Source organism: Acinonyx jubatus, chromosome B1 (assembly GCF_027475565.1).
Source record: "Acinonyx jubatus isolate Ajub_Pintada_27869175 chromosome B1, VMU_Ajub_asm_v1.0, whole genome shotgun sequence".
NCBI lineage: Eukaryota > Metazoa > Chordata > Mammalia > Carnivora > Felidae > Acinonyx > Acinonyx jubatus.
The window spans coordinates 188,170,617-188,196,636 of NC_069382.1; the positions used below are offsets into that span (position 1 = coordinate 188,170,617).

The 26,020-nt window shown below is 43.9% G+C and overlaps 1 protein-coding gene and 1 long non-coding RNA gene across 2 annotated transcripts in view; one reads left to right on the forward strand and one right to left on the reverse strand.

The window, feature by feature from the left end:
* The first annotated feature begins 39 nt into the window (after positions 1 to 39).
* Positions 40 to 19,292, forward strand: LOC128314586 (uncharacterized). Its single transcript, XR_008296403.1, has 3 exons — positions 40 to 330; positions 13,723 to 13,903; positions 16,545 to 19,292. It is a non-coding gene; the product is annotated as an uncharacterized LOC128314586 (long non-coding RNA).
* LAP3 (leucine aminopeptidase 3) overlaps positions 3,186 to 26,020 on the reverse strand; it is a 28,933-nt gene continuing 6,098 nt past the window's right edge. Inside the window, exons 6-13 of the mRNA XM_015082037.3 lie at positions 23,963 to 24,127; positions 21,157 to 21,315; positions 16,628 to 16,752; positions 15,111 to 15,199; positions 13,927 to 14,029; positions 6,916 to 6,995; positions 4,727 to 4,836; positions 3,186 to 3,742 (exon numbers count right to left, since the gene is read on the reverse strand). Of these exons, the coding sequence (XP_014937523.2) occupies positions 3,553 to 3,742; positions 4,727 to 4,836; positions 6,916 to 6,995; positions 13,927 to 14,029; positions 15,111 to 15,199; positions 16,628 to 16,752; positions 21,157 to 21,315; positions 23,963 to 24,127 (1,021 nt within the window). The 3' untranslated portion in view covers positions 3,186 to 3,552. The remainder of the gene's footprint in view (positions 3,743 to 4,726; positions 4,837 to 6,915; positions 6,996 to 13,926; positions 14,030 to 15,110; positions 15,200 to 16,627; positions 16,753 to 21,156; positions 21,316 to 23,962; positions 24,128 to 26,020) is intronic.

The following is a 26,020-nucleotide window of genomic DNA, read 5'->3' on the forward strand; positions in this document are numbered from 1 at the left end:
TGCGCAGGAGCTGGCGCCCGCGGGTCACGGGGCACGCACGGTCACGTGACACCGCAGGCCGCCGCGGGCTTCTGTCCAGCTCCAGGGAAACCGCAGGTTTGGTGGCATCTCCCTTTTCTTCTCGGCCAGTAGGCAGCCAGACTTTTAGTGACCTTAACTGAAAGCTTTGACCGGATTTGACGCAGTTGTGGGAGTGGAGAATTCAGTGACTACGATGGAGCGAGCCCTTCTCCAGGAGTCAGGATACTCCTGTGCAAATCCCGCCTTTGCCCTTAAGATTTGGAAGGACTTTGGCCAAAGCTGCTCTCTACGGGCTCAGGTTACCCGTTGGTAAGAAGGAGGGAGGCGCCCCTTTATTCCACAGTTACCGAGCGTTTACTATGTACCTATGACTAATCTAGTCAGTGTGGGCAGAGCGGGAACAAACTTGGCAAAGTTACCCCTACATTCTCTGTGCGGAGAGACCGGTAACAAAAACATTAACATTGTTCAGGCTCCCTGTGTGCCTGGCATTGTTCACCTTAGATATGTATAGTTAATTAAAGCCATTATGCTAATGTCTTTCAGTAACTTGCTTTTTAACACGTATTTATCTTTTCAGAAGCTAAGTGTTTGTCCCATTATATTTAATTTCACAGTTTTCCAGCACATTTATTCTTGGTCCTAGACTCTGTTTACTCTGGGATTTTAACAGTCACCCCAAGTCTCTGTTCTCATGGAGTTCACTACTGTTTTTGTGGGAGAGAGAGAGACACATATATGGCAATATCATGTAGAGATAAGTGTTTTAAAAAAATGAAACCCGGTAAGAATTTGCATAGTGATGGATTTGAGATGGGTGGCTGGAGAGGTCCGCTCAGAGATTCTGCGCTAGAGTGACGGAAGTAAAAATTTACGTAGAAAAATCTTTCTAGACGGGGGCAGGGGTGCCTGATGAAAGAAACTGCCTGGCATATTTAAGGAACCACAGAAAGGCCAGTAGGGCTGGAGTGAGGGAGGCAGGGTACAAGTAATCAGAAAAAGCAGAGGTTTCAACCCCTTTGCGAATCAGGTCTCAGATCAAAAGTCATCTTCCCAGTGTCCATCAAAATTAGCCCCACACGCCCAGCCACTTCACCCTGCTTAATTTTCTTTACAACATTTAAGCATCACCTGAAATGACCTTGTTCATTGTTCTTCATTAACAAAAGTCACCAGACACATGTGCACCAACAGGAATGCAAGCTCCATGAGATCAGGGCCTGCCTGTCTTGTGTACCTGTACTCTCAACACCCAAAACTGCCTGGCGTGTTTGTTGACTGAACAAAAATATAACACCATAATGGAACTAGTGGACTCCAGCAGTTCCCAAACTCTTTTTGGGTCTTAAGACCCCTTTATGCCTCTACAATATTATTGAGTACGACAAACATTTTTGTTTGTATGGGTTGTCAGTATTCAATTAAAACTTAGAATAGGTAAAATATCTACTTATTAAAACTGAGAATTTAAAATATATAAAAATAAACCAGTTAATGTTACCATCAATGTTTTAATACATATAACTTTTATAAAACCAAAAAAAAAAAAAAAACCCCATCGGAACAGTGGGAATCACTTCACTTTTTTGCAGAAGTAAAAGACTTTAACGCTTCCCATCCTCATGTGGTCTCCAACCCCAACAGCCACCTGGGACCGTGAGAGAGACTTGAGGCTGGGGGGTGATTCGCATTTCCCAGTCTGGATATCCAACCACCATGGATGGGGCCGCTTCAGTTTGGGGGTTCTCTACTTCAGCTACCACGTAACACTATCGTATTCTAAACCACTACTGTTTTGGCGTGCAGCGCAGCCATGCCTAGACCCCCCTGACAGACATGGGTAATACCACCTGCCTCAGAGCGTGGTTCTGAGACGAGCGAAGGGTTTGTGAAATACCTGGCAGCCAGATGCATGTGCAATGACAGCTAAATTTCATCTCAGCCAGACTAAATAAGCACATGAATCCAAGGCTAAGTCATGCTTTTTGGATCCCATGCTCTAATAAACACAAGAGTTGTCGTTCCTCTCTTTATAAAATGCCTTTGATAGAAAGCTTTCTATCAAATCCCTGCTTCACCTTCGGAGTCACCTAGAAGAAACCGAAATGCTTCTAGTTTCCCTTCACAAAGTGGTGGTTCCACCTTTTTCCATCTTTCCTGGCAAAGTACCTTCTGGACATGGATAATCAGGGGCACCTGTGTTTCCTCACTATTCCTGCATGATTTTAATTCTAACACAAATGTGCATTCCCATACCCATTCCCTCTCTTTAAACCACTTAAGACACATAACATCCTCTTACATGTCACATTTCTTAAATATTAAGAACAACTCCAATAAACATGTTTTCTGTCAAATGTTCAATCTTAAAAAAAAAAGGTATAGATAGATCCAATTCATGGGTAATTTGTTCACCTAGATACAAAAAAGTAAAAAAGAAGAGAGGTTTGTTCTATCCTAAATCTGCACAAGTAGAATTTTGTTGATTGGTTGTAGTCCCAGGTGATAAGTAATACTCTACCCATGAACATTCCTTTTATTGGTGGTGTTTTTTTTTTTTTTTAATGTTTATTTTTGAGAGAGAAAGACACACAGTGTGAGTGGAGGAGGGGCAGAGAGAGAGGGAGACACAGAATCTGAAATGGGCTCCAGGCGCTGAGCTGTCAGCACAGAGCCCAACGCAGGGCACGAACCCACGAACCGTGAGATCATGACCTGAGCTGAAGGCTCAGTTCAACTGACTGAGCCACCCAGGTGCCCCTCTTGGTCTGGTTTCTTCACTTAAATATATTCCACATCTATTCAAGCCACTGTATTGACAGAAAGCACTACAGTGTAATAAACAATTAAGAACGCCAGCTCTGGAGAGAGGCCCCCTAGTGTTTAATCTCTGCTTTCCCACTTACTAGCTTGGTGACATTGTTGGCATGTTATTAACCCTCCCTCTGGTGCCTCATTTTCCTCATCTGTAATCTGGGGATAATAGTACCTACCTCACCAAATGATAAGCTCATCACTGAGTACTCTAAAGTGATCATTAACATTGGAGAAAATACTGTATCACTATGCCCCAACTTACTTAGTTCACATAACACAGCCAGAAAGAGACAAGTTATAATTGTCACTGAGTTGACAGTAATACAGAATACCAGAGCCACACCAGCGAGCATAAAAAGTTGGATTTATTTTTTCTGACAAGTACATAGGAACCTTTAGTTTGTTCCTAGCATCACAAATCTAAAATACATTTTGCTCCTCACTTAAAAACATCTACTCTGAAAATCAGGTAGTTTTTCAACATGTAATCATTTATAGAATATCTTAAAAGTCATTGCCAAGCAAGATTATTAGCTTTACCTTTATAAATCTCTACTTAAAACGGAAAAAAAATCAAGATAATCAAATTTTCTTTTGTTCTACATTTTTAAATACCATCCTTTGTTTCTTTTAAGATTTTCATCCATTCATTCAAAAATATTTTGAGGCTCAACTGCTCATTTAAGAGAACTGAAAAATTTTAGAGGATCTGAACTAAGCACTATCTTGACTGAAATGAAGCAAGAACTCTATCAGGGTCCTTGTGGGCCTCCCGGTCATGCCCTTCCGCAGATACGGAACCTCATCTTTGTTGGTCATCACACCTGCTATATCTAAATGTGCCCACTTAGGATGAGTCACAAATTCTTTCAGAAATGCTGCAGCTGTACATGCTCCTGCAGACCTGAAGAGAAAGACAAAAGCCATTGTTTAATGCCATGTAAATGTGCACTGACCATTTCATTAAGATCCTCCATTCGTGCTAAGTAGCTCCTATGAGCAGACAGCAAAAGTCAAGCTTATGAGATCCACTAAGAACTTAACCCAGAAACCACCTTCAGAATATTTATTCTCAGACACAGCTTTAAGGTGAAGAATAAATTCCAGATTCCTCTTCCCCATGGTAATGAATTCACTTACTTTTCATCATTTTCCCTTACCATTTATTTAAATTTTTTTTTTCAACATTTATTTATTTTTGGGACAGAGAGAGACAGAGCATGAACAGGGTAGGGGCAGAGAGAGAGGGAGACACAGAATCGGAAACAGGCTCCAGGCTCCGAGCCTTCAGCCCAGAGCCTGACGCGGGGCTCGAACTCACGGACCGCGAGATCGTGACCTGGCTGAAGTCGGACGCTTAACCGACTGCACCACCCAGGCGCCCCATCTTACCATTTATTTAAAATAACTTTTAGGGGTGCCTGGGTTGCTCAGTTGGTTAAGCATCCAACTCTTGGTTTCGGCTCAGGTCATGATCTCATGGTTTTGTGGGTTTGAGCCCTGCTTCAGGCTCTGTGCTGGCATTGCAGAGCCTGTTTGGGATTCTCTCTCTCTCTCTCTCTCTCTCTCTCTCTCTCTCTCTCTCTCTCTCTCTCTCTCTCTCTCTCTCTCTCTCTCTCTCCCCCGCCCCCCCCCGCCTTGCTCACTCTGTCTCTCTCCAAATAAATAAATAAACTTAAAAAAATAACTTTTAGATTTGAAAACATACAAAATTTTGAGAACCAGTTGGAAAACACCTTGAAAATTAAAGACATTAGGAATTAGTGCTTATGAACACTGCATCAAAAGAAAATTGGCTATATTTTTCTGTGAAAGGGCATAAAATTAAAGTGATCGTTTTGGTAACCAATGATTATAAAGGTGTACTTTTATAGCTCATTTTACATACCTGTATTTTCCAATGTTATTAACATCAGCAAGTTGGCAATCTACAACTTGTCTTGTATAATGTTCAAAGAGAGGCATCCTCCAGACACGGTCCCCTGTTTCAATGCTGGCCTAGAGAAGAAATAGGTACAATAGTTAGAAGACTGCATGAAGTAAGTAGGTTCTGGTTAAGTTCATGGCACTGATGTATTCAATGCAGGAAAGAAAGAACTGTTCTCTCTGACCTATTACTCTAAAACAGGAAACTATACAACCAGGTCCAGAATCATTTCAGTTAATTCAAAGATTTACTTAAGAATTATAAAAGAAACCAGGAATATTGTAAAATGTCCCACAAATTTGTAGGATATCTGCTAAAACCATCAAATATTATGAATTTCAATTTACAATAATCTGGTATCCAGCAGTACATCCAGGCTTTGTGGGACTGATTAGGGGGAAACAGTCTTCGTGATGCTCATCACCTCAGTGTGCTGGGGAAAGACATGTCTGAAACTGCACCACTGAAGACCAGAGCCTAAGACAAAGTGAGCTTATTCATTCACATAATCAAAACCACACTCGTTCACATTCACCATTTACTGAATCGCTACAAACCACCGCCAGGTGTTGGGGATATAAAGAAATTTAATGTCTGAGCCATCAGAGGGCTCAAAGGCTAGTAGGGGAAACAGATACACAGACTGTTTTAATACACTGTGATCAGAAGTAAGACCCAAAAGTGGAAAGTCAGGAAGCGGCAACAGAAGCTATTATTTTGAGACATGAGTAAATAGATGAATCAGCCCCAGGGTTGAAAGTGTCTGCCTCTGGAAAAACAGACTGTAGACTGTTGTAGATTGCTGACTGGGATTTAAATGTTTATACACATATAACTTTGATTTTTTTTAAAAAGAAGCTTAAATTTTAAAAAGTCAAGGGGCGCCTGGATGACTCAGTTGGTTAAGGATCCGACTTTGGCTCAGGTCATGATCTCACGGTTCATGAGTTTGGGACCCACATCGGGCTCTGTGCTGACAGCTCAGGGCCTGGAGCCTGCTTTGGATTCTGTGTCTCCCTCTCTCTCTGCCCCTCCCCTGCTTGTGCTGTGTGTGTCTCTCTCTCAAAAATAAATAAACGTTAAAAAAATAATTAAAAACAAATCAAAACAGTAGCATTGTGGGTGCTTGATAAAGAGGGACATGGGGTGCATGGCAGGCTAGAGGAGAGTCCCCCCACCTGCCCAGCCTGGCAGGAGACAACTGAGCTGAATGTCCCAAGTGCTGGGCAGGGAGGGCAAATTCTTAAGTATCAAGAATGTATTCAGAGACATTTTGTATTTGTCCCCCAGTGGCATGCAGGAAGCTCCCATTCCTTACTTGTTGAAAGAGGGGTCAGATGGAGCTGTCTCATTACCCAGCAGATACACCGGGTCTGGAGCTCAGGAGAGAGACGGGAGCAAGCAGCAGAGAGGTGCCCGCTGAAGCCGCTGGGCTTCCCCGTGAAGCCTGGGAAGAGCATGTAGCCTAGGGCTGAACGCCCATCAAAGGGGCAAAGGAAAAAACTGGCAAAGGAGGCTGAAACAGAAGTCAGTGAAGAAGGGAACCCGAAGAAATTGTCACAGAAGCTAAGAGTAGGGTGTCACCAAAAGGCCGGGGTGGAGTGCTGCCCCCAGCCAGGCTAGTGAGGCTGAGTGGTGCTGACTGGGGAAAGCCACCGGCAGTGGGGCAGCATGGGGGAGGGGCGACAGAGACTGCTGTCTGGAAGAGGCAGGCTGGCTACGAAGGGGTTTGGAGGAGGCACAGAGCACAGCAGTCAGTAGACATACTTCACACCGCCCACAAATACCCGGGACAAGCCCTGTCGACTCACAACACGCATTCACTGAAGGCTATCCCTTCCTTTACAAAGCTGTCCTCAAAACCTTTCCTACCTCAGGGATTCTACACGGTGGCTGTGGTATTTGAGTCACTTTCACATCAGTCTGAGGCCACAAAAGGAGAAGAGAAATGTGGTATCATAATTATAATTTTGGAATGTTTATAGAGAACCCAAAGCACATTGAATAGAGTGTATTGTATTTTCAATTCAAAGGCAAACCTGCGACAAAAAAATCACTGGGTCACATAGGGGTTGAATAAAGAATAACTTAGGTTTAATCATAATAATTTAATCATCTCTGTAATTTCAGTCTCTACATATTATTCCTACCTCAAATAGTCTGTTCCACAGCCAGGACGAATTGGTGAAGACCCCAGTGGCACCGGACCCCAGAGCTATGTCCATGGCACCTGCAAGACATAAGCCATTAGGTCAATGTTCAGCGTCTTCAGGCACGATGTGTTTCTCTGCTGCTCAAACCAAAAGTTCAGTCTTTAATGTGATTTTAATGTATGCTTCATTTTCAAAAATAGGTAACCTTAGAAAATCCTTACTGTATATACACTTAAGATCTTCCTAGTTCCTCAACTGGAAGTCAGCTTCAGTGATTAGAGAAAACATAAAAAAGGAAACAATACCAAACATCACCAATAATCTCATCCTCAGCATAACCATTATATATTTTAAATATTTCCTTCCAGATTTTTTCTAAACTTCAAAAAAAAAAACAAAACATAAGACCATACTGTTCATGTCAGGCTCTGTGCTGATAGTGTAGAGCCTGCTTGGCACTGTCTCTGTCTCTCTATCTCTGTCTCCCTCTCTCTGTTCCTCCGTGGCTTGTACTCTCAAACAAACTTAAAAAAAATTTAAACATTTATTCCTCTTTTATAAACAAACATTAGAAAGTAGTTTTCAACGTTTATTTATTTTTTTGGGGACAGAGAGAGACAGAGCATGAACGGGGGAGGGGCAGAGAGAGAGGGAGACACAGAATCGGAAACAGGCTCCAGGCTCTGAGCCATCAGCCCAGAGCCTGACGCGGGGCTCGAACTCACGGACCGCGAGATCGTGACCTGGCTGAAGTCGGACGCTTAACCGACTGCGCCACCCAGGCGCCCCTAGAAAGTAGTTTTAATGACTTTAAAAGTCCACTGGGTACAGGTATCATAATTTACCTTTTATGGAGCACTTAAGCATCTCTAATTCCTCAGTATTTCTGACCACATCTGCTGTAAGACTCTGCCTTTTAAAAAAAAAAGTGTTCTTATTTTACCATACTTAATTTGTTTCATCTTCATTTCCTTCTCCAGCAAATTTGCATCACCTTGGAAGACTTTTCTTTTTACATTAATATATATATATATTTTTTAATGTTTATTCATTTTTGAGAGAGACAGAGCGTGAGCAGGGGAGGAGCAGAGAGAGAGGGAGACATAGAATCCAAAGAAGACTCCAGGCTCTGAGCTATCAGCACAGAGCCCGACACAGGGCTCAAACCCATGAACCATGAGATCATGACCTGAGCCAAAGTCAGACACTTAACCGACTGAGCCACCCAGGCACCCCTTACATTTATATATATATAAATGTATACACATATGTATATACATACATATATATATAGATAGATAGATATAGATATAGATATATACATAGGGTTTTTTTGTTGTTTTTTTGTTGTTTTTTTTTTTTTTTTTTTTTTTTTTTTTTTTTTGAGAGAGAAAGAAGAGGGCCAGAGAGAAAGGGAGACACTCTGAGCTGTCAGCACAGAGCCCGATGCGGGGCTGGAACTCACAGATGGTGAGATCATAACCTGAGCTGAAGTCGGACGTCCAACTGACTGAACCACCCAGGCGCCCCACATTATTATACTTTTTAAATCAAGTTAAAAATCCATATTTCCAGGCTTTTGTGGGTACATGTTCCTGAACGCCAACCACAAATAGATGCTACAGCTTAGCGGCGCCTTCTCTGGTTCCAGTATTGGCTCCAGGCAATTTTGTTTGTTACCTGCCTGGTCCTGCTGCAAGCTCTGGGGCAGGGATCACATTAATTCCTAAGTATTCACATAGGGCCTAGCACTCTGCCTGGGACACAGGAGCTCAGTGTTTATGCGAAGGGAAAAGCCAACCCTAGTACCATTCGGTACTAGGATACTCGTGGAACGTCAGAGGAGACACCACAGAAGATGAGGGAAATTCTATAATTTTCACAAGGTGGCACCTGCTACCTATAACACAAGGCATGTGCAGGGTGCTCCTTAATCCTTAACTGTAGCTTTGCGTGGTGGCTTTTCATGGACCGGTTGTTAGCATCTCCCCCACGAAAAACTGAAACTTGAAGACAGAATTATATACACTGTTTTGTAAACTTTTTGACAATAAACAAAACTTCCCACATTCTTCCATTTCTTTGCAGTTGGGATTAGTGGCCGTATGACACCCCAATGAGTGATTCCCTACACTTCCATGTTTGTGGTATTTGCACACTTCTCTGACTTAAATAAAGCTTAGCGATTCCTACCAAATAACAGCAGCATTCTTCACAGAGCTAGACAAAACAATCCTAAAATTTGTATGGAACCAGAAAAAAACGCAAATAGCCAAAGCAATCCTGAAAAAGAAAACTGAAGCTGGAGGCATCACAATCCTGGACTTTAAGAAGTATTACAAAGCTGTAATCATCAAGACCATATGGTACTGGCACAAAAACACACACTCAGATCAACAGAACAAAATAGAGAACCCAGAAATGGACCCACAAACATATGGCCAACTAATCTTTGACAAAGTAGGAAAGAATATCCAATGGAATACAGACAGTTTCTTCAGCAAATAGTGCTGGGAAAACTGGACAGCAACATGCAGAAAAATGAACCTGGACCACTTTCTTACACCATACACAAAAATAAACTCAAAATGGATGAAAGACATAAACATAGGACAAGAAGCCATCAAAATCCAAAGGAGAAAGCGGGCAAAAACCTCTTTGACCCCCGCCGCAGCAACTTCTTACTCAACACGTCTCTGGAGGCAAGGGAAGCAAAAGCAAAAAGGAACTACTGGGACCTCATCAAAATAAAAAGCTTCTGCACAGCGAAGGAAACAATCAGCAAAACTAAAAGGCAACCGACAGAATGGGAGAAGATATTTGCAAATGACATATCAGATAAAGGCTTGGTATCCAAAATCTATAAGGAACTTTTCGAACTCAACACCCAAAAAACAAATAATCCAGTGAAGAAATGGGCAAAAGACATGAATAGACACTTCTGCAAAGAAGACATCCAGTTGGCCAACCGACACATGAAAAATGCTCAACTTCACTCATCATCAGGGAAACACAAATCAAAACCACAATGAGATACCACCTTACTCCAGTCAGAGTGGCTAACATTAACAACTCAGGCAACAACAGGTGATGGCGAGGATGCGGAGAAAGAGGATCTCTTTTCCCTTGTTGGTGGGAATGCAAACTGGTGCAACCACTCTGGAAAACATTATGGAGGTTCTTCAAAAAATTAAAAATAGAACTACCCTACGACCTAGCAATTGCACTACTAGGTATTTATCTGAGGGATACAGGTGTGCTGTTTCAAAGGGGCACATGCACCCCCATGTTTATAGCAGCACTATCAACAATAGCCAAAGTATGGAAAGAGCCCAAATGTCCATCAGTGGATGAACGGATAAAGAAGATGTGGTATGTATGTACAATGGAGTATTATTCGGCAATCAAAAGGAATGAAATCTTGCCATTTGCAACTACGTGGATGGAACTGGAGAGTGTTATGCTAAGTGAAATTAGAGAAAGATAAATGTCTTATGACTTCACTCATATGAGAAATTTAAGATATAAAACAGATGAACATAAGGGAAGGGGAACAAAAATAATATAAAAACAGGGAGGGGGACAAAACATAAGAGACTCATAAATATGGAGAACAGAGGGTTACTGGAGGGGTTGTGGGAGGGGAGATGGGTAAATGGGTAAGGGGCATTAAGGAATCTACTCCTAAAATCATTGTTGCACTATATGCTAACTAACTTAGATGTAAATTTAGAAATAAAAAATCATAAAAAAAATAAAGCTTAGAGGAATCATTTCATTTTGTTAATCTTGGTCAACCCATCACCACACCCATGCCATGAATAAGCTGACTCTTCAGGAAAGAGAGCAGTACTTTGGTATCCGATTACTCTGTGCCATGAGTGCATGGATTGTACCTTTTGCCCAAAACATCACAAGTAAACTACATTAATAATTGGTTAATAATAAGGAATTTTGAACAGTTGACAATTTAAAACAAAAACTGGTGACTCATATGCAAAAACCCATAATTCTGCACGCCATTTGGTAACTCAGGTCTGTTTGGGTCATTTGTTCCTTCAGGTTTTGTTACTCTCTACCTCCCAGTTCTCTCTCAAACCTATCTGCTGCTCTCTTCCACCACTGTTACCACTGTTATCCACCACCTGGACTACAGTAATAATGGTCTTTAAAACAAAAAACAAAAACCTCATAGAAATGTCCAAATATACACAAAGAGAATAGTACCTTACATGCACAGATACCCATTAACCAGCATCAATAGTAACCAACTCACGGGCAAGCTTGTTTCATCTATACCCCCCACCCGCCTAACCCCTTCCTGCTCAACAGATTATTTTGAGGCCACCTGCAGATACAACAACATTCATCCTAACACACACACTCACACATCCACAAGAGTCAGCAAGTACACACTGCTCACCGCCTAGCTGGCCTGCCAGTCACCTCGCGCCCTTCTCCAGTGCATTCTGCACACGGCCAGCATGAGCCCTGATGGCGCCAGTTTCATGGAGCAAACTTGATCTCATTGTCCCAGAGTTTCCTGCTGCACTTGGCTCAGGACAATACCCAGTAACAGGCCAAGGTGGAGCCGGGGTCTGGCACCTCCTAGAATGTCGGCCTTGTGTGCCTGCCCCAGCTGCACTGTGCTCTCCTCAGACCCATTCACCGTTGCCCCCACAAGCCCTTAGGTGAAGGGTGCCCTCCGCTGGGATGCTCTTCCTTCCCTCCTCCACCCAGTGGTGCCTCCGCTTTCAGATCCCAGCTCAAGCAGCAGTTCTCAAACAAGATGCCCAACCCTCAAATAAGAATGTGATACCTTCTACTAAAGGAATAGGAAGTGACAGACATAGATATTTAATATGATCCAACTGAAATCAAGGCTCTGAAGCTGACTTCATTACCTACTTTAGAAAACGATCTATTTTCTTTTTTTTTTAATTAAAAAAAAAAATTTTAATGTTCATTTATTTTTGAGAGAGACAGAGTGCAAGCAGGGGAGGGGCAGAGAGAGAGGGAGACACAGAATCTGAAGCAGGCTCCAGGCTCCCAGCTGTCAGCACAGAGCCTGACACGGGGCCTGAACTCACAAACCATGAGATCATGACCTGAGCCAAAGTCGTATGCTTAACCGACTGAGCCACCCAGGCGCCCCGAAAATGATCTATTTTCTACATAATTACAGAACTGGTACCATCACCAATTTCAGAATTACCAATAGCAGAGGCATACTTTCTGTTTTCTTTTCCAAGGCCCATTTGGAGCCATTTATTGAGGTACTAACTGATCAAGTTACCAGAACTGTCATAGTCTCATAGAAACATCAAAGCTCCAAGGATGTCACCCCTCTTACTCCATCCCAAATCAGAAAGTTGCACTAGAAAAATGAAATGAAATGAAATAAAAACAGGTAGCATGACTGAATGGTCATCCCCTAAACACGCCATCATTCCTACGGTCTGACACGGGCCTGCCTTTTCAAGGATAGTATCATTGGTTCAGTGTCTGGCAGGACAGTAACATCAACCTATATCATCTCACCTCATCTGCACAGAAACCCCTCCTGTTAATGGGGTGCTATTATACCCCTTTTACAGATGAGACAACTGAGGCCTTGTTCAAAGTCACATGCTGTTAAGATGCAGGACAAGTTTCAAAATCAGGTCCTTTATCTCTGAAGACTATGTACCTCCTCCCACCATGAACCTGGGGTTGGAAAGTGTTTCTTACTGTCCCCTTTGATCACAGCTACTGGAACTCAGAAAGGGCCAGTCACCGTGTGGGGAGCTTCCGCTGGGCCAACATCTGGGCAGTGTAAAGGCTCACCCATCAGCTTGCTCTTAGTTACCTGAGACCAATTTTCTCACCCCCAGACTAGACAAAAAAAAAAAAAGGGGGGGGTGGGGGACTGTGCTTCCTCATTTACAGGAAAGGTGCACTACACCACCCACCTCACTGCCACCCCCCAAACACCAGCCTCAGCACCTCCACCCTTCAGCTCATGTGTTTGCTAAATCAAACAGAAAGACAAAAGACCACAAAAATACTACAATGCTAGCTTAAAAAAAGGCCTCCCAGCAAATAAATCTATGCAGTATTGTTACAGTCACATAAAAGGGAAAACATGAACTGATTTCTGCTAAAGTAAAGGCTCACATGATCAGAAGAATAAAAACCGAAAGAGAAAAAATGGTCTGAATTTTAACCTTCACAGAGGCAGAAACAACAAATCTCGGCAAGAGAACTGCTGGATGAAAGACTCCTAACATTCGCTTTGTGCACCAAGGCAGTGTCTGCTGTCACCCCTTTGGGAATGAATTTGTTACTCTACCCAACAGTGGTGTCCCAGCCTTCCTTCATCCAATGCCTGCCCCGTGTGGGCACTGTATTAGGCTTTCTAAAAACTCCCTATCTCCCAATCTGCCAGGCAAATGCACTTTGTCCCAGGTACTGATGCTCTAGGGGGTCAGGTAACTTGCCCAAGGCTGAACGACTGTTAAGCGGGAGATGCCCAAAGCCAGCCTTGGAGCTTACGCTTCGCACCACACTGCCTGTTAAATGAGGACCTCCCTACCCACCCTCCAAGGTTTTTGTTTCTTTGTAACATCAAGTACAGGAAGTTCAGAAAACTCAGCTGGCATCGGATACGTTATGATTAACCCAAACAGCTACTGATATGGGGATTTATCAATAACCTTTTCGGGTCTGTATCAAATAGCAATAACACCACAAACATCTCATGTCATTTTTAGATGTCACTCTGGGTGGGCTGATATAACCCACTTGTTATTTCTTTTTTTTAAGAGATATAGCCTGAGATGTTTTAAAACCACAAATCCAATGTCTAAACCAGTTTAAGCTACAGAACGATTCCTCTGGTGAAAGAGGTCTGAATGCAAGTGGAGCGAGCCCACGTTCAGCAAAATCACGCCCTGAGTTAACGTGTACGCCCTATGCCAACAAATATGGCTTTCCTCAAACAAAGGTAGGAAAAGCAGGCTGTTTGACCTGTTAGGGTGGCAGCATTGATGATGACCTTTGGGTTAAAGGTGTGCGCATAACAAAGTGCATCAGCCAGTATGAGCCTCCCCTCTGCATCCGTGTTATCGATCTGCAAAGAGAAGGGTCAAAAAAAAAAGGGTAAGATAACACAAACAATGAGTATCAAAACTGGATACAACACTGTTTAACTTAAATGTAAGAAAAGCCAGTGTAACATCTGTTACTCAGTATCAAAACATACTTCAATTAGAATAGGAACGGATTTAGGGGCACCTGAGTGGCTCAATCGGTTAAGTGACCGACTTCGGCTCAGGTCATGATCTCACAGCTTGTGAGTTTGAGCCCCACATCGGGCTCCGTGCTGACAGATCAGGGCCTGGAGCCTGCTTCGGGTTGTGTCTCCCTCTCTTTCTGCCCCTCCCCTGCTGGCACTCTGTCTCTCTCTCTCAAATATAAACATTAAAAAAAAAAAAAAGAATAGGAACAGATTTAATCTGAAGAGCAAACATGCTTTCATAAGCCCTGTACCAGAGCTGATGACCAAACGCTCATTCATGGCTTTGAAAGCAAGAATAAATAGAAAATGTCTGGTCCATTTTACCAACAAGTTTCTCACAGGATAAAGGAAGATTTCAAGATTTCTGAAAACAAAGAGGCTAAAGAGTCTAAGAAAGTTACAGTGAAAGGGCAGCCTGGATCTCCAGACAGAACTCTTTGCAACTTAAGCAACTTTATATATATTATATTCCCTACTTTTACACAGAGGCCCAGGCATTATGGGCAGTGTGTGCATGCATGCAGGTGCCCCAGCAGAGAACCCGCTGCCACATCACCGGGAGTGCAGAGTCCATGATTCAGGTCGGTGTGCCCCGCCTGAACACCAAAACGGAAAAAGCTAATCATGGCACAGGTAAAGACAGCTCTTGCTTTCCTGCTTTGCTGTGCTCTACAGGGCCTGCTGCAGACTTGTAATTTGTGTGTATAGCACAGAGGAGGAACAGTAAGACAGGGAAAATGTTCTTAAAATTCCCCATAAAATACTTCTAACTGCATGGAAGGCCACTTAAATAAAGACACCGCCCTCCTCTAAATGGAGCTCACGCTCTGCTTCCCTTCAAGTGTGTTTATGTGGCCACTGGGGATTCCTTTAAGAACACCCGAATGGGGAGGGCTGTCTTCCACTCACACACCTGTATGGTCTTCCCGTTCCTGGCTTTAACGACATCCCCAGGCTTGTTGGCCTTACCGCTGGGCATGTTTTCACAGAGAGGGGCCAAACCTATTGGAAAAGCATATATGAATGAACATGGAATGTGCCAAGTCCAAACTCACCCCCCGAGGACCGAGGCCACTGGTGGGCCATCAGAAGTATGCCAGAGACATCACCTTAAACAAGTGATCAAATTTAGCATCACCAGTGACCCAAATGACATCATGTGCACCAGCAACAGGAAGTGCACACTCATGTAGCGTTCTTATCAAGGAGTCTAATCTGATTCTATCCTGAAGACACAACCAAATAAATCCAAATTGTGGACCATCACAAGACAAGCCTGGACCCTTCAAAACTGCCAATGTCATGAAAGAATAAAATAAAAGGGGAGGAAAAGATTCCAAAATAGAAAAAAATTGGAGACATGGCAACCACATGCAATGTGTGATCCTTAACCGGCTCTCAGATTTCAAAAATAAAAACTTGTGTGTGCCTATGTGCACAAAATAAACATTTCTGTGGACAACTGGGAAGTCTGAATTAGGGGACTATGTATCAAATTCCTGGAAATAATGGTATTGTTGTTGCACAGGGTGTCCTTATTCTTAGGAGACAGACACACGCTGAAGCATTCAGGGGTGACCTGACATATGTCTGCAACTTACTTTCAAAAGTTCAGCAAAATAGGACGAGGATATTGGCAGGACAGAGGAGGCACATGTGAAACAGACCTGACTTCCAAGTTCACCTTCCCTTGGTATAAACCACGGATGGGACACCGGGCAGTCAGTTAACCTAAGTCCTCCCCCGCCATCCCCACACTCCTGAGACACAGCGAGCCCCCAGCAGCGTCTGTCATCCTGAATGACACAAAGAGTGGCTGTGGACGGAACACTTCTTGTGTCCCAGGCATTTTCTGTATTTCATGCCTTGTAATCGGCCACAAGCCCGATGAGGCCACCCCTGAATGAGCTGGAGGTGTTCTCCACCCAGACTGCTGAGCGGTTTTCACTGGAGTTAAGTCACAAGCCCCAAATTGGGTGCCCCTGACTGCTAACCACTGTCTGCAGAAGTACAAAAACCCAATTCTAGTTACGGCCCACATTTAACTCCACCAGTTCAGGCAAGAAGACACTTAGCCAGCAGCTTCTGCTTGAGGAAAAGCTATTTAAAAACCATATCCTGGGGCAGCTGTTGGTTAAGCTCAGTCAGTTAGGCGGCCGACTCTTGATACTGGCTCAGGTCATGATGTCATGGTCGTGAGACTGAGCCCCTCCTTGAGCTCCATGGTGAGCATGAAGCCTGCTTGGGATTCTCTCTCCCTGTCTCTCTGCCCCTCCCTTGCTTGTTCTCTAAATTAGTTGATTAATTAAATCTTAAAAAAAAAAACACATTTCCTGATTTTTTTCAGGTTAGAGGAAACTATGTTTGCTGCCCATTCTGCCATTTGACTGGATTCCAGAACTCTCCAGGACACGCCCCTTGTCCCCTCACCTACGATGTTAATGGGTAGGTTCAGCTTGGCAGCAGAGACGATGGCTGAGCAGATGGTGGCAGCTCCTCCCATGTCAGCCCTCATGAGGTCCATATTTGCAGAGGCCTTGATGGAAATGCCGCCACTGTGGGGGGAAAGGACAGCAGCCGTATCAGTGGCGAAAGAGAGGGCTCACGTCCCTTTAACAAAGAATATATAAGCTGAGGCATCATCTACCTGGCAAAGAAAATTCAAGTTTCTAAATTGAGAATCTGAATGACTTAACATTTTAAAAGATGATATCACAGTCTTTATAAAAACATAAATGGGTGTCCTGGCTCATTTTGTTTCTTGTTGATTGAAACATAGCAGTGTCGGTGGAGCCATTACTAAGTCACGTAATCGGTGCTGTTCAAACCCATCTCTGTATTAGCTCATTAGCTCCTGACACCCACATAGACGTGTCTTTTCAGCAAATTTTGTGAGTCAGTCAACTTATTGAACCTGAGGGTCACAAACTGTTAAGAAAAGCCAACAAGCTCAGAAGACTGGGAGGATCCCTCGCAAGCCACAGAAGGACACAAGGACAATTCCTTCCGACACCCCTAAGGTGCACTCCATCCTGCTGATGGCAAAATACAACCTGAATCAGGCAGAGGCATGAGGAAGATGCTCCCCAGAAGCCTTAAAGACAGTGCTCAAACCCGAGAGCCGAGATGGGTTTCAGTTGGCAAGAAACCCAAACTACTGCCCCAAACAGGCTTCTCTGACTACCTAGTGACTTTTCTGCTTCCAGTCTGCAAGAGTCCAGAAGCCACAGGCTTTGCAGGCTGGGCCTGGAGCTGGGGCTTGCACTGTGAGTTCTGAGATGTGCTGCTGACCTGACCTGGCGGTTCCAGAGTCTATTCCCTGCACTGAGGTCTGCTTTCCTTAGAGATTAGGTCCTAATTCTCCCTCGTCTCAGAAGCTCTGGATAATTAGATGGCTGTCAATTACACCTAGAATTAAAGACGATCCACTGGCTCAGAATAAGAAAAGAAATACACTGTTGGTCCAAGCAGTCCAGGGAGAACCCCATGGGAGCAAAGGAAACACACTGGTGCATGAGGTCATTCTGTCTACTGGCCACATCCTTCTCACCTTCCATTCATAGGACTACAGTTCAAAGTAACCACCAAAGAGCAGCAGTTCTCACTGCTCACCTGTTAGACTGCTCTCAAATCCACCCATTTCTTTTCTGTTGAATCCACCCTGGTGAGGACATCATCACGTCATGGAGATGTGTGCCGCAGCTCCTATATATTAAGGTCTCCCTATGTCAATCTTATTACCCCCTTCATTTCATTACCCACACAATGACTATTCTTACCAAAATACAAAATATCTCAACCAACATCCCAGCAGGCTTTCTGTGTGTGTGTGTGTGTGTGTGTGTGTGTGTGTGTATAAAAAATCCTAAGTGGATTCTAAAATTGATATGTAAATGCAAATGATGCAGCCAAAAGAATTTTGAAAAAGAGCAAAACTGGAGGGTCATGTTACAACATTTCAAGACAGAGCTGTACTCATTAGACACTTGGTTGCAAGGTCCTGGGAAAATGACAAAGAGGCCAGAGTTAGACCCGTAATTATATGGTCAACTGATTTAACAACAGTGCAAGGTAGTTCAATGGAGAAAGGACAGTCTTTCAAAGAGATAGGTTTGCAACAAAAAGACATCCATATGGAAAGAAAAAAAAAAACCGCCATGCTTTTCACAGCATATGCAAAATTTCAAAATGGATCATAGCCTTAAATGCTAAAACCGTAACACTTAGAAAAGAAAACACAGACCTGGGCATTGGCAATAATTTCTTAAACAGGGTAACAAAAGCATGAAGTATAAAAGTAAAAACTGATAAATTACACTTCATCAAAATTAAAACTGCTCCTAAAAGAGGTCACTTAAAAAAATGAAAAGGCAAGCCTGAGAGTGGGGGAAAAAAAGATACTTTCAAATACTGATCCCACAAAAGGTTTATTATCTAGAATACAACAATGTATACAATGTATAGTTTTAAAAACTTCTAACTCAGCATGACCATCAGTCCTATAAAAAAAAAGGCAAAAGATGTGGACACTTCACTAAAGATATACCAACAGCCAATACTCGCAGTGAGAATGCTAAACACCATTAGTCATTAGGGAACTAATCACACTCAAAATGAACCTCCGGGCTATGCCACACATCCCCAGGAAGAGCTAGAATCCAAGAATGACAGTATCAGAGGCTGGGGAGGACGCCCCACAGCTGGATCTGTGTGCAGGAATGCAAAATGGCACAACCACTGTGGAGAAGTTCGGTCACTGTGTATAGTGAAACACGCAGTTACGATGAATATACTTTGGTGTTCCCATATAACGGAATACAGCCCAGTGATAAAAGGCAACCAATTACTGATGTGGCCAACATGAGTGAATGTCACAGACACGATGCAGAAAGAAAGCAGGCTTAAAAGAAAAGAAGAAAAGAAGTAAGAAGACTTAAGAGATCCCATGAGAATGAATTTCTAGAACAAGAAACACTCATCCACAAAGATGACTGGTGGCCTGAGGCAGGGGTGGGAAAGGGACACCTGCAAAATGCACCAGGCTTGGTGTCTGGGGTGATGGAAGGATTCTGTTTTCACAGGAGCGGAGGCTGGTGCAGGGCTATGCATATTTGTTAAACTCCTCGAACTGCCTTTGCCTTGGCTAGAAACCCTTCAGTTACTTCATACTGTTCTTAGAGCAAAGTCCAAAATGCCACCGGTCCCAGAAGGACCCGGCTCCACCAACCTCTCCAGCCACTGCGTCCTCTTCCCTGTGAGGCTCTGCTGTAGGTGCTCTTTCAGCTCCAGGGGCTCCCTCGTCCTTCCTGCCTTGCAGCCTCCACCGTCCTTCCTTCCCCTGCCCGACTCCCTGCTGCACTACCCTCTCCTTCCCTTCCCATCTTTATCTGAGCCTGTCACTCCTGCGAGGAAGCTTTCTACTTTACCAAGGTCTCCTTGCTCAAAATTCTCACAGCAAACACTCAAGTATGGAATTGAATTAACAATAAACTTCACACTGAACGTTAACGCTGCATTGAGATATGAGCCCAAGACAATATAAAATCATCACAATTGGCAAGACCATTAAACACAGCACCATTTTTGTGCTCTAATTTTTCCTTGCCATAGTGTTTTAGAATAAACACTTAAGTGACAATAGCATATGAATGAAACTGAAAAATCAGTGTGCATATTTTGAATAGTATGAGCTTGAATCTTTTACTGAGGATCGTTTGGAGCCCAATGCTTCAAAGGAGAGGAGGTGGACCTGTGGGCGGAAGACACAGGAGGCTAACATCAGGAAGACTCTGCTGGCGGCCAGCTCTGCCCAGGACGGGCGTCACCGTGCCCAGCACACTCCTGTAAGGACACTCCATTCACGTACCAGAGTCTCTGAATGGGTGTGCACGTGTACTGGAGACACCCAGATTTAATGGACACGTAGCAGCATTTTCCAAAGTAGTTTCCAGGGACCATGAGTCCCACGAGAAATAAATTCCCACCGAAGGGAATTTAGAAAATGCTACATCCTGTGCCCTGAGAAGTCCTGTAGTTAAAACAAAACAAAACGAAAATCTCACGTGTTTTATCCACCGCAATCTTTGGCCAAGTAATCCTTTTTAACTCTCACACTTAAATTTTTTTTTTTTCAACGTTTATTTATTTTTGGGACAGAGAGAGACAGAGCATGAACGGGGGAGGGGCAGAGAGAGAGGGAGACACAGAATCGGAAACAGGCTCCAGGCTCCGAGCCATCAGCCCAGAGCCTGACGCGGGGCTCGAACTCACGGACCGCGAGACTCACGGACCACGAGATCATGACCTGGCTGAAGTCGGACGCTTAACCGACTGCGCCACCCAGGCGCCCCAATTTAACTCTCACACTTAATTGGCATCTCTGAACTAGTATTCAGCAGCCAACGCTTCCTCCGGAAATACCCATACCATCTTCTCCACCTCAGTTTCTGCTTGCTTGAAATAATCAGTTTTCAATTCTAAGGAATACTTAAGGCTTAACAGGATTAATGGAAGCCAGGCTGGTCAGCTAAACAAAAGCAACGTGAAACAGGGCAGACAGGAGGCTGTATGAGCCAAACAGCTGCATCCCTGCATCCACATGAGGGATCTTTAACATCCACACGGAGAATCAAAGTGTATGGTGGAAAGATCAAGTCATTTTAAAGACAGACCCAAGTTTGACTTCCAACACTAGGTATTAGTTATGGGGCTGTGAACAAATTATTTCACCTCTCCAACTCGGGGTTTCCTTATCTATAGCATGTCTGCCTAACTCCTAGAGGACAGACCAGGGGTGACATATGTAAAGTGCCTAACAGAGTCTCTGACACACAGTAATACATTTAAAGTAACGTAAGATTTGACCAAACACTGTGCTTCTGAAGCAAACTTTACATAAACAATACAAGTCCACACAAAGCATTCACCAAAATACGAAGCAAAGATGCATAAAGAGGTACCTGTCAAAGGTAATTCCCTTCCCAACAAACACCAGCGGTGCTTCGCCTGCATTGGGGCTGCCTCTGTAGTGAATTTCCAAGAAGACTGGAGGCTCATCGGATCCTTTGGCCACACTTAGGAACGATCCCATTTCCTGTTCCTCAATCCAAGATTTGGGTCTACAGGACAGAAAAGGTGAAAAGTCAACACACTTACGGTTAGCTCTATTTCCAAGTAGCTTAGAAAAAGCTCATCTGCGTGTAAAACTCCTAAAATGTGCGACATAATGCTTCAATGATCACTTCCTAATTGCTTTCTGTATGTTCTTGAGCCAGTCACTTGATTCTAAGCGTTTCCTCATCTATTAAATGAGGTCAAAGATGTATCTGTCAGAAGATTAACTATAGAATTACTAAGAGAGCTCATCCATGGTGCGTAATACAATGTCGGATAACAGTACAGACTCAGTAAGTGCTTATTACTTGATTTGCTCCCCCTCATCTGCTCACACATATCCAAAGTTTGAATGCAAGATAAAGTTAGCGAGGCTCTGAAACCACAAATGGTGCTTAAAAACAGTTACAGGGTCCACTGCTTTATTTTTTGTATTTCTAAAATGACACACACACACAAAAAAAGAACAAAAAAACCTAACCAATAGAAGAAAACAACAAAGAAAAACCCTCATAAAGCTACACTTCAATGAGTGAACCAAAGTATCGCCTTTCTTTGCTTTTTTAGAATTGCTGGAATTTGATCTTTTCAATGTTGTGACACCATTTCTCACGGTTTCAACTGCACTTTGAGAAGTCTGCTTGAAATGGGAAAACTAGTAATTATTTAACAAACACGGGATCGCTGGGGATGATCTAATGGTGGTGCCAACCAGAAAACAGACGCCATATCGCTATTCCTCATAGGCAAGGGATACAAAGGGCTTTGTACTGATTTCTGGCCACAGTAACTAGGCCAGGAGAGAAATCCTACACTCCTACCGGCCAAGCAGAAACAGCCATATCCAAGGAGTGCTCCTCCCACACTTGACTACCCATTTGTTAAAACTATTAAACTAGGGGGGCGCCTGGGTGGCTCAGTCGGTTAAGCGTCCGACTTCGGCTCAGGTCATGATCTCGCAGTCTGTGGGTTCGAGCCCCGTGTCAGGCTCTGTGCTGACAGCTCAGAGCCTGGAGCCTGTTTCAGATTCTACATCTCCCTCTTCCTCTGACCCTCCCCTGTTCATGCTCTCTCTCTCTGTCTCAAAAATAAATAAATGTTAAAAAAAAATTAAAAAAAAAAAAAAAAAGAAACTATTAAACTAGGGTTGTGTCATGGAGAGATGGCCGCCAGACTCTAGAGAGAAAAGAACATAAAGACAGAAGGATGACAATTAAAAACAAAACAACACCCACTTCAAAAGCAGCAAGGCTGTATAACATGGGCATTTTTTAATCACAAACTCAGTACTTGATGCCTTGTTAAAATCCTGTCCTTCTGGAAGTCCTGTCTGTATTTCTCTGATTCGTACCCATCCACACTACAGCCGTCAGATGCAGCTGCCTCAGTTTAATGAATTATACCGACCTGACCCACCTCCTCTGTGGCCGAACCTCCCCTTGGCTGGGCCACCAGCCCCGCAGTTTCCAAGGGACCACCAAACACATGCTTCTGCACCTGAAATGCCCCACCCCACTCTCTCCATCTGCTAATTTCCAAGGAACCTCCAGACTTTGCTTAGGCACCCTTTTCATTGGCAAACTTTTCAACTTTCCCAGAACCCTCCTTGACTATTGCTTGGGCAGGATCCTCTGCACACCCCTATTTTCCTGCCTGTTCCTTCCTATAAGCTCCTCACTTCTTTGAGGTCAAGGACCACCACCATCCGCATTTGCATGCCCAATTCCCAGGCACACAGGAGGCACCCTCACTGATGTGTAACCACACAGTCACTATCTGCTGACACAAAGCAGCTCTGGTGTCTCCTCAGATCAAAAAAGTAACAGTCTTTGCCAAGACACCTTTATAGAGAGACTAAATGTTGCTACAAATTAAACATATGCTAACTGTTCCAAATATCTTATCAAGCTCTGGATTTTATTTTATCAAGTGTATCTTATCAAGTGCTGCATTTTCTAAAAACTATACATTTTTATTCACTCTATCTAGACCATAGGGATTTCCCCAAATAACGTGAACTCCAGTCACAACTAAGTACTGAAGATATTTTAAATGGAAGCTCCCCTGAGATACAACACTGGTAGTAAACAATTATCTAGGTAAAGCAAATATCCACTGACTTATTTTAATCATAAATTTCCCCCAAGGTCAGACTTGTTTTGCTTACAGGGTTATGGGGAGATCACAAGAGGGTAACAGAACCTGGAGGGGTAGCTTTTACCTCCCACAGCCCAGCTGCTGACGATGACCACACAGGGCTGCCTAGGAACCAGCTCTGGTACCCAATTTAGGAATCTACAAGGCAGAGATTCTCATTTCATGCCAACTTAGGCATGCTGTGCTCTTTACTGATGTCAAAAAAAGATAGAAATAATTCACCAAAACAAGATATACAAATTATCAAAAAGCTAAACGGTTACAATTTGATCCAACAATTCAACTCCTAGGCACACACCTAAGAGACATGAAAACATATGTTCATACAAAAACATGGACATCAATGCTCAGAGCCGCATTATTCATGGTATCCAAAAGGTAGAGAAGCACCCGAATGTTCACCAACTGATGGCTGGGTGGGGAGATGGAAATGAAGAGTGCCTGCTAATGGGCACAAGGTTTCTTTTTGGGGTAACTGACATGACGATGAATTACCTGACATGAACCTCTGTCTTACTACTAGCACTCTTGAGATTCTTCTCAATAATTTCAGCAAATCTGGTTGGTGTCATCTCATTGGCTGGAGTCTCCATCAGGTGGCGTGCCAAGTTCTGTCCAGAAGCAAAGAGGACTCCCTTCTGCCAGGCCTCCTGGTCCCCACTGGTAGAAGAAAGCACAAGGTCACCACGAGACAGCCTATCGAGACACTAACTGTGTCACAACTAGGAGGGCCCTCACCCTATAAAAACAAAAGACAAAGACTACAGGTGCAAAACGGACACATGGGACCTGGATCATTCTCTGTGCTCTGACCTGGTTGGGGGGGGGGGGGGGGGCAACGTACGAGAGCTAGAAAACACAGCCCTTGCTGAGCTGAGTCAGAGGTGGTAAGCATTTTGCATTTCATGTGCATGAACAAGGGGTGGACTGATGGGTCTCTGAAGCCCTAACTCTAACGCACACTGATGGAGGAGGTTTCCACATTTCCAAAGGCCCATGTTGTCCTCCTTCACTGCATCAGGGATGATGCAGCCTCCAGTGCTCACTGGACAGCAAGCACACTGCAAAGTCCTGAAGTGGATGTGAAGGTCTTTCTGCCTTCTCTGTGCCTGGGTCAGGGCTCTGAACACCACCACACCGAAGGGCAATGACCAGCTTTAAGAGAAAGGACATGCACATGTGTTTCACGATCCCAGCTCTTCTTCCTTTCCTTTTTTTTTTTAAGTTTGTTTGTTTATTTATTTATTTATTTAGAGAGTAAGTGCGCATGAGGGAGGGACATAGAGGGAGAGAGAGAATCTCAAGCAGGCTCCTCACTATCAATGCAGAGCCCAACCCGAGGCTCAAACCCACAAACCATGAGATCATGACCTGAGCTGAAGTCAAGAGTCAGATGCTTAACTGATTGAGCCAACCAGGAGCCACCACCACCCCCCGCCCCCACCAGATCTCCTTATGCACAACAGGAACTAATACAGGTGACACAGAGACAGATAAAACAGCTCATAGTTTGGAGGGTTTACCACATGCCACACATTTAACAGTGTCTTTCCATCGTCATAAAGGCCCTAGGAGGCTGGAATTACAGCTCTACTGAACAAACGAAGAACGTGTAACAGAGACTTCAATCACTTCGCTGACGTTACTCAGCCAGCAGGCAGGGGAGCCAGGATTCAAAGCCCGACTGACTGGTCACAGGGCCCTCGTTCCAAACCAGTCCATGACAGCTGCCAAAAAACCGGGCTGTGTCCTCACAGCCCCACCTCTTGAAGGTCTCACCTCTGTCTGTTCCTAACAAGAGAGGCTTTATCTCCCAGACCCCAGGATAGGGCTGCAATATAGCAGGTGCTCATTAAGTCGGCTGAGAAATGAGTCTCCCCGCTAGACCACAAGAGCAAGGACCATAGCTCTTCCTCTGTGTATCCTGGAATTTAACTCAGTGCCTACAGATGCTGGCTAAATGAAAACTGTATCAAAACCTGCTGGTGGGGCGCCTGGGTGGCACAGTCGGTTAAGCGTCCGACTTCAGCCAGGTCAAGATCTCGCGGTCCGTGAGTTCGAGCCCCGCGTCAGGCTCTGGGCTGATGGCTCGGAGCCTGGAGCCTGTTTCCGATTCTGTGTCTCCCTCTCTCTCTGCCCCTCCCCCGTTCATGCTCTGTCTCTCTCTGTCCCAAAAATAAATACAAACGTTGAAAAAAAAAATTTTTTTAAAAACCCGCTGGGGGGCACCTTCGTGGCTTAATTGGTTAAGTGTCCGACTTCAGCTCAGGTCATGATCTCATGATTTGTGAGTTCAAGCCCCACGTTGGGCTCTGCACTGAAAGCATGGAGCCTGCTTGGGATTCTCTCTCTCTCTCTCTCTCTCTCTCTCTCTCTCTCTCTTCTCTGCCCCTTCCTGGATCATGCTGTCTTTCTCAAAAATAAATAAATGAATAAACATTAAAAAAGAAAGAAACAAAGAAACCTGCTGGGACCTACCTGTCACCTTATTCCCTCCCTCTTCAGAGAGCTAACTGGGTCTGGCTTCCTAGTAACCAGCAAGCATGGAGGGAG